The sequence below is a fragment of the Mesitornis unicolor genome, unplaced genomic scaffold (assembly GCF_000695765.1).
Source record: "Mesitornis unicolor isolate BGI_N332 unplaced genomic scaffold, ASM69576v1 scaffold12727, whole genome shotgun sequence".
Lineage (NCBI taxonomy): Eukaryota > Metazoa > Chordata > Aves > Mesitornithiformes > Mesitornithidae > Mesitornis > Mesitornis unicolor.
In genome coordinates, this window is record NW_010195834.1 from 4,868 (window position 1) to 13,706 (window position 8,839).

Consider the following 8,839-nt stretch of genomic DNA (forward strand, 5'->3'; position numbering starts at 1 on the left):
TGTTGGGATGCTTGGATGCTGTGTGGCAGGAGGCTGCTGGAGAGAAAGAGGTGTGTTTGAAGGACAAGGAGATGAGGAGGATATTGAGGCTCTGGCTCGGTGGCAGGAGCGAGAAACACCATGACACTACATTCCTCTTTTTTGATTCAATATGTCCCACTGCATTTCTACCTGATAACTGCCAGTCTCACAGGCAGCGAGCTGCTTCCAGCTCCAGTTACAAGGGAGGTCAGCCTTCAAGGAGGAAATAAGTATGTGGCTGTTTTCCCAGAGCAGTGAGACGGTCAAAGGCTCTTCCCCTCCTGCATGCCAGTGACTAATGTGGCAGGGCCTGAGCCATGATTCCTGCTCCTCTTTCCACAGCTCTGTCCAAGTTGCTCCATGATGCTGAATGATCCCTGCACCCCTCCACCATTGCAGCCATATGGAGACTGGCATGAGTGCTGGCAAGGTGGGCTGCTCATCTTGCCCTCTCAGAGCAGGCAGGGAAGCTGCTGACCCCTGGGCTCTGCTCCATTACCTTGAGCACAGAGGGGAACAGCTTTTCTAGCTGACTTTGGTTTTTGAATTGTCATCAAGTCGATGGATAGAAGGGTCTAAAAAAGGTGAAATAACCTGTGATGAGCATAGGACACAACTGTCAGCAGTCAGCCAGCTCTGCAGGTCAATATGGAGAGAATGCTCCTTAGGTGCCGACTGCCCCATGGTGCTGCGTCAGACAGTGGTTGGCCACCTCAGCCCAAGGCAGGCCTCAGCATAATTATCTTGAAAGCTGAGCTAATTAGTTGATTAACGGTGGCATAGAGAAGCGTCAGTATGACTGCAGGGCCTCTCTGCTGGGATACTGAGTTTCAAGGGCTGTGCTGGGCTCAGTAGGGTCATCAGTCTGGGTGGCTCAGATGTAGGTGTTCCCACAGAGCGTGTTCCTGGGAGCTGTTCCCCTTTGGAAAGTCTGCCCAAAGTGAGATGGGGGTGCTGGGAAATCCTGTCATACACTGGAACCTCTGTACCCACTGGATAAGATTTACCAGTCTGCCAGTGATGCCAGGTTGATAGTTACAGGTAGGGATGAGGATGAGAGATCTCAAAACAGTTTAAGGGGGCAGATGCTGGCTGTGGTCGTAGGTGTGGCTGTTGACTGGTAGGACAACGGAGAGGAGAAGGGGCTAGAGGGGAGTGTGCTGATTTAGGTCCCTATTAGTTGATTTACGCTGCAGATGAGTCTGGTCCCGTGGGCAGCTGGACCAACATTTTTATTTCACTGAATGGTCAGGGCCTCTGGAGTCATCCAGTGCAACCCCCTGCTAAAGCAGGTTCACCTACAGCAGTTGCACAGGATGGCATCCAGGCAGGTTTTTGAATATTTCCAGAGAAGGAGACCCCACAGCCTCTCTGGGCAGCCTGGTCCAGAGCTCTGCCACCCTCAGTGTAAAGCAGCTTTTCATCACGCTGAGCTTGAACTTCTTGTGGTCCAGTTTGTAACCATCCATCTGCTCTATCTGCTTTTGGTTTCAGGCTTCCATTATTACTAATGAGTACAGGCAAGGCAAGTGCATCAGTGCCAACTGAGATGGACTCATCAAGAAACATTATTGGCCAGAAAACCTTGAGATTAGCCTTGTGACCAAAACTGTTTCTTGTAGCTTTCATGCAGTACCCAGCTGTCTTCTGGCAGCATGAGGCCACCAAATGAGTGGAAAAGACCCCTTCTCTTTTAGGTTTATGCGCAGCTGCATGGTGCAGTGGCTGGGCACAAGCACCTCAGAGCTGCAGCACAGCCTGGATGTGACCTGCATCAGGGCAGCAAAAGGTGATGGCTGTCTTGTGACCAACTATCTACTATACCCCCAGTGTACTGCAGGGTGGCAAGTTTGGACCAGAGCGGAGTGCCTGGGGTGAGTGCCCAGCCATGGATGAGGTCCTGGAGCCAGAGTTTGAGCTCTTTTGGGGCTTTGGGAACACAACAGCTGAAGCTTGACCATGAGGTTTTAGTGGCCACAGAAGAGCAGTGACAGCAGCAGGAGCCTGGGAGTGACCAAGTGTCTGTCCTAGAGCCTTCAGGGGGAAATAGCAAGTCCCCCTGTTTGTTCAGAGATGTCGTTTGGCCCAGACAGCACAATTCCACTTTCTAGGGAGTGAGATGTAACCCATGCTGAGCATCCCAGTTACTCCCAGCCCATGGCACTCCTGGAGACAGCCACAGGAACACTGCCTGCACTGGGACACTGCCTGCACTGGGGCACTGAGGCTGTAGGACACCTGGGGATGTCAGCAGCTGGATGTTCTGCTTGAGGAAACCTTAGCTGAGTTATCTTTCCCCTAGATATCTTCTAGTCAGGAGACACAGCCCACTCAAGAGCTGCTGCTCAGCAGCATCTCCCTACAGATGCTGAGAACAGAGGAAGCGAGGGCCAGCACACTCCAAAGGGTGATGCTGTGGTTAAATGCCTACATTATGCAAGAGGGTCCTGACCCTTCAGGATGATTCACTGAAGGATGGGGAGGGGGAAACGACCAGATCTCCCTTCCCGTCATTATTCCTTCACTGCAGGCTTTTAATTTGTGCCTCCTCTCTAAATGAGGGAGCTGCCCATCTCCATCAGCCGTGCCCTGAGTGTCATCGAATCACAGCATGGTTTGGGCTGGAAGGACCTCAAAGGTCCCTGGCCCAACCCCCCATGGGCAGGGACACCTCCACCAGCCCAGGCTGCTCCAAGCCCCGTCCAACCTGGCCTTGGGCACTGCCAGGGAGGGGGCACCCACAGCTTCTCTGGGCAACCTGGGCCAGAGCCTCACCACCTCACAGGGAGGAATTCCTTCCTAATATCCAGTCTAAATCTACCCATTCCAGTTTAAAACCATTACCTATTGTCCTATCACTACACCCCTTGATAAAGTCTCCCTCCCTGTCTTTCCTGTACGCCCCCTTTAAGTACTGGAAGGCTGCTGTAGGTGTCCAGGCCCTGCATCTCATCCTGGCCCATTTCCTCTCTCACCCAGGTCACAAGAAGCAGGCAACACCTGATGATGTGTAGAGGGTGAAGTCTGACTGCTCTCTTGTTTTGCCCCAATGGGAGGTTGTTTCCCATAGCCAGTGCAGTACTAAGGCAGGGGCAGGATGGTACCTGTTTTGTCATAGAATCATTAGGTAGGAAAAGTCCTTTAAGATCATCAAGTCCAACCATTACCTGTCCACCACCAAACCATGTCCCTCAGCATCTCATCTCCCCATCTGGTGGGGATGGTGACTCCACCAGTTCCCTGGGCAGCCTCTTCCAGTGCTGGACAACCCTTTCAGTGAAGAAATTTTCCCTCAGATCCAACCTAAACCTACCCTAGCACAACTTGAGGCCATTTCTCCTTGTCCTGTCACAGCTACGAGGGAGAAGAGATCGACCCCCCCCCTCGCTACCCCCTCCTTTCAGGAGCTGCAGAGGGGATAAGGTCTCCCCTCACCTCCTCTTCTCCAATTGAACCCCCTCACCTGCTCCCCATCATTTGGGTGCTCCAGATCCCTTCCCAGCTCCGTTGCCCTTCTCCAGATGTGGTCCAGCCCTTCAACATCCTTGTAGTGAAAGGCCCAAAACTGAACCCAGGATTTGAGGTGCCGCCTCACCAATGCCAAGTACAGGGGGAGGATCGCTTTCCTGGTCCTGCTATAATTATTATATTAATAATTACTAAATTATTAATTTAAAACAAGCCCATTTTCATTCCTTTCTTCACTCCTTAACACTTCCTCTCAGGCCCTTCGAGATCATCATCCTCCTGACCATCTTTGCCAACTGTGTTGCCCTGGCCATCTACCTGCCCATGCCTGAGGATGACACCAACATCGCCAACTCCAGCCTGGTAAGGCACAGCCCTTCCCCGCTGTCCTGCTGCCCCGCCAGGTGCTCTGCGCAGCCGGTCCCTCAGTGTGGCAGGGGTGCAAGGCGGTCGTACCCCGCAAGGAGAGGCCCTGTGGGACACAGTTGGGCATCCTTGGGCTGGTGATGGATGCTGCAGAGTCAGAGGGTGGCAGAGTGGTGGAGAAATGGCTGCAAAATCAGATTTTCAGAGGGGCTGAAACCACCCTAAGGTTGTGATCAAAAGCAGCAGATTAAGCCAGCACGTGTCAAGTACATGGGAAGGAAGAACTGATGCCAAAAAAAAGAACTAATTCCCTCAGTTTTTTATCATGACACTTCCGAAAGGAAACATTCTGTTCCAGAAAGGCTGAAATGTTTTGTTTCAGCATTTTTGGACTAACATTTTCTGACCTTTAATTTCAAAACAGTATTTCGATTTTGTTACTTTTTATTTAAAAGGAACAAACCCATCTCTGTTAAGCAGAGAGCTTGTTCCTTTCCAGTCAGTTACTCCATTTTTTTCCCAATCACTCCATTTTGCCTGGAATAAGAGGTTTTGATGTGATCCAAATCAATAGCTTGCACTATTTTTAGTTTGCCACCCCTTTCTCCTCTTCAGATCGCTACTGTGGCTCAATCCAGATTGATTTCCATTGAGAGTCTGAGTTTGATGGCTGAGTTGCAGAATCTAAATACACCCATTTTCAATGAAATGTTCTCTTCTGCTACTTTCAGGATTCTTCAGTGTTGGGGTGGGTTGTGTTGTGTGCACGTATTGCAGGCAACTTGTGACTTAAAAAAGCACCGCTTTGGTTTTCACCTGTTCGTTAGAAACTCTGTGAGGAACAATATTAAAGCAGTCAAAGAATCTGAGATACAAACAACAAAGTAAGGTTCTACCTGTGCAGTTTTCAGTTCCTTGAACAGGCTTTTAGTGGCACTGAAGATAGCATTTACTTCTCCTTTCATTGGAAAAGGAAGAAAAGTGATCACTACTGGCAATGTGTTACCACATTTCTTTTTGAAAAGAAAACTGAGATAGGCCCACAGAGGAGGGGAGTTAAAAATACTCTCAGAGAGTTAATTCCTGGGGTGTTTCTCTGACACCTGGGAGCTGGGGGCAGAGCTGAGCTCAAGATGCTGGTTTTGGTTTATTCCCTGGTCCAGTGGGTGTAAGGGGCATAACAGTATTTGAAAGGTGCGGTTATTTCAGCTGAGAGATTCAAGAGGCAAAGCAAAACTGGGGCAGGTGGGGACAGCAGGGATGGGGCCTCCCACTGTGAGGGGGTTTGGGATTTGGCTGAGACCAGGACCCCTGCGAGGGCAGAGCAGGAGAAAGCCCAGCAGCACCAGCACTGAGATGTGACAGGGTGCGCAGCCTGGCAACCCAAGGAGGACCCACAGCCCTCCCCACTGGCGTGAGGCAGGCAGGCGTGTAGTGAGTAATGCCATCTACAGTTTAATTTTCATCGGTTTATATTTATTGTATAGTAGATTACTTATGCTGAGTCCTATTGGGGGTTTTTTCAGCCTGTTGCCATGCCAACCGCCCTCTGTATCAGGAGCCTGGCAGCTCCAGGCCTCTGTTCTTTCATCTCTGCTCTGCATGTCCCTTTGTCATCCTGTTCTGGTGGCTTTGTAGGAGCAGTCTCAGCTAAGATACCCCATCACCTCGGGTATCGGGCCGTGTTCTGCACAGGCCCATAGGTAGTGCAATAAAGGCTTATTGGAGGCACTTCTCCCTCCACCCAAGGGATGCTGCAATGCATGTAATCTCTCCTTGTCTTTCTTTTACTTGCCTCTCTTCATTGCCCAGTCCTCTCCAGAGAGCACTGACTTTACCTAAAGACCTTGAAATCATTGCAGAGGCAAAACGTATGAGGGGAAACCGAATCAGAGCAGCAAGGACACTGCCCCACGGTATTTGTGGAGTCAGGATGCAGGCTCACTCTCGTCAGAGCTCACTGCTAATGGGTGTGCAGGAGCCTCTCCAGCCCGAGCTTTCTTTAGAGAAGCCTCCTGCCTCCCAGGCACTTGATGCAGTGAAGGCCATGCTGCTTTGAAGCTGTACAGAATACACTGTTAATACCACAGGTAATGGCCCTCTGTAGGCACTCTGTTAGTGTCACAGATAATGACTTTCAGTTTAGGTTGAACAAATGTTTAATATAAAGGAATAAGATTCAAAAAAATCCCATCATTTTGGATTGCATAGGACTGTATCTTCGCCACAGGGATCAGGGGTCCTCTGTGTTTCAAAGCCTGAATACAGCCCCAGGCACAACTCAGTTACAGGAATATGAGTATCTGATGCTGTTGCAGGTGTCCCAGACCTCTGTCGCTGCTCTGGAGGGGTGTGCCTGGCTTGTGGGTCCTGTGTGACATCTGCCACCCCAAGACTGTCTGATGTAGCCCAGGGCATCTCCAGTAGTGCTGAAAGCAGCTACATTTGGGCAGCTGACTTGTGTCTAGCAGTCCTTGAGCAGAGATTGCTGGTTTTGAAAAGCGAATATCTGCTGCCAGGTGTCTGTCCCTTGAGGCTGGCATGGGTCCCTGCCATGGGTCACTGCAGGGAAGCCTGATTACATGTGGCTTTCTTAATGCCTGGAATCACCCTTGATCTCCTGTGGTCCTCTAATAGCTGTGAGGATAGACCACATGCCCACACATCCCCATACACGGTCTTGGTGTGAGACTTCAGAAACTGTTGTTGCTCTTGTACCCAGCACATGGAGAGACTCCTGTAAAGATGCAGCTGTACAAGCTTCCCCTCCCTCCCCCCTTCCTTTTGCTGCTGTTGAGGGCCAGCACCCTGCACCCCTGGGGCTTGGCACGCCTGGCAGCATCTGTAGCTCAGTCTGGGGTTCTGGGCACACATCTGAGCCAGGCCCCTCTGATCTCCCTGGCCCTACACATGAGTGCTCAGCCACCCCAGGAGCCACTTCACAGACAGCCCTGCCATCGCAAGCTGGCCTTCTTTCAAGCTCCTTCCCCTCTGGGCAGAGCTGGTGAGAGGATTTCACCTCCCCTTTGCACAGATCCCAGCTGTGGCTTTGGCTACCCATTGCTGGTGCACAGCTCTCACGCTCCGGTTTGGCTGGCAGAGCTGACCACTTGTCCTGAATGCCAGTAAAAATACAGCAGCTTCCAAAGCCACCTCCATCAAGCAGGGTGCCCTGTGGTCCCCACCTCTGCAGCAGGTGTCCTCAGAAGGGACCTTGCTGACCCTGGATTACTCTTCCTGTGGTTGGACTCTACACACCCTGGGTCTGACAGGCGTCAGCTCAACCCTTGTCTGTACCGTGTCCAAATCTTTCTCCTGGCCCTGATTTTGCTGGGTAAGGTGGCAGCACCCAGAAAAGGCTGTTCAAACCAAGAAGACCTAGGGCATTAGTTCAGGGACAACCCTCGTGATTGCCACCAGGGTGTCCCACAGCCGGGCGGCTGACACCATAGGGAACAACCTGTTGTAGGGTGATGTGCTTGCATAGCTGCAGGAGAGGTTTACTCTTTTGGTTCCTGCCTGCAGCCCCGATGTTTGTCAAGCCCAGGTCCGTCACTTGTTTCTGGGAAAGGAGGAGCTGTGGCTGGGGAATATGGCAGAAAATCACAGCATCACAGAGCAGCTGAGGGTGGAGGGACCTCTGAAGATCATCTATTCTAAAGATCTGCTCTAAACAAATTGTGCAAATGATTCAAAAACTCTTCCAAAATCTTTCCTGCACATCTCCCCCTCCCAAGTGCTCCCTGTGCTCTAACAGAGGCCACTGTAAGAAGCAGAAATGTTTCTCTCAATGTGTGTTCCCAGACATGGTTCACAGCAGCCCCAAGGGCCATGCCTGCCCTCCACTGTGCCCTTCCCAGGCCAGGTACCAGGGGGTCCCACCACGTACTCAAAGAAGCCTTCCTCTGCTCCAGTGCTCACTTTTATCTTGATTTCCAAAGGAAGGGGAGCCTATGAGATAGCTATAACTGTGTTAACATACATTCATTAGCTGTCCTGTCCCCTTCTCCCTCTCACATGTGCAGGGCTTGTCTCATCTGCATTCAGGGGAAAAGGAGAAAGGCACAGAGCTACTCTGTTTTGTAAAGCAGGGTTGCTGCAAGCCTCTGGAGAATGGAGGCTTATGAGTGTTTTATGTTTAAAAGGCCCTTACGAAAGACTTCAGCGGCACAGCTACCTGCCCTGCGTGTTCTGGCGCAGGCAGTTTACACGTGCATCTGGTCAACCCATTGATGCCCATACATACAAAACCCATATTTACTGGGAAGGGCGGTCGAACATGGGGCACAGGTTGCCCAAAGGGATTGTGGAGTCTTTGGAGATGTTCAAAACCTGCGTGGACAAATTTCTGAGCAACCCACTATAAGCCAGCTCTGTTTTGAGCAGAGGGGCTTGGAGTAGGTGATCTCCAGAGATACCCACCAGCCTCAAAGCTCCTGTGATCTGTAACAACTGCCTCGGCCGTGGCAAGGGCCACCCCTGAGCCCAGCAGCAAAGGACGGTGTGAGACAGTGGAGGCGATGGGGCTGCAGCTGGAGGGGGAAGGGAAGGGGAGCAGACAAAGAGGCTCTAGGGGAGGTGCAGGGGCTGATGGTGCAGGAGCAGGAGGACACGGAGAAGGGTAGGAGGCTGGGGACAGCTTGGAGGGATCAGGGAGGAGTGTGAGTGCTGTGAGTCCCGCTGTATGTGGATGTCTTCTGCTGGGAAGCAGGGGTAGCTGTCAGGCTGTGTTAGGGTCACACTGTCCCCTCACCATCTGTCCCCCACTTTGGCCAGCCAGGAGGCTTTATCCAAGTCCTGCTCCCCTATTCCCTGGGAGGAGACACCAGGGAGATGGAGCTGGGGCTCATTCTGGAGAGCCCTGCATGTCTGTAGGAGCTGGGTGATGACATTGCCAAACAGGCTGGAGATGTGTCATGTTGCATCGCATCAGCGGGGTACGTGCTGCTATTCCTGCTGCTCTGCGGCTTTGGTGGGGTTTTTT

The 8,839-nt window shown here is 51.7% G+C and overlaps 1 protein-coding gene across 1 annotated transcript in view; it reads left to right on the plus strand.

The window, feature by feature from the left end:
• Positions 1-8,839, plus strand: part of CACNA1S (calcium channel, voltage-dependent, L type, alpha 1S subunit) — a gene marked incomplete at its 3' end in the record, with an annotated part of 43,977 nt that overhangs the window by 2,628 nt on the left and 32,510 nt on the right. The window contains exon 2 of the mRNA XM_010188259.1: positions 3,747-3,852. Within this exon, the coding sequence (XP_010186561.1) occupies positions 3,747-3,852 (106 nt within the window). The remainder of the gene's footprint in view (positions 1-3,746; positions 3,853-8,839) is intronic.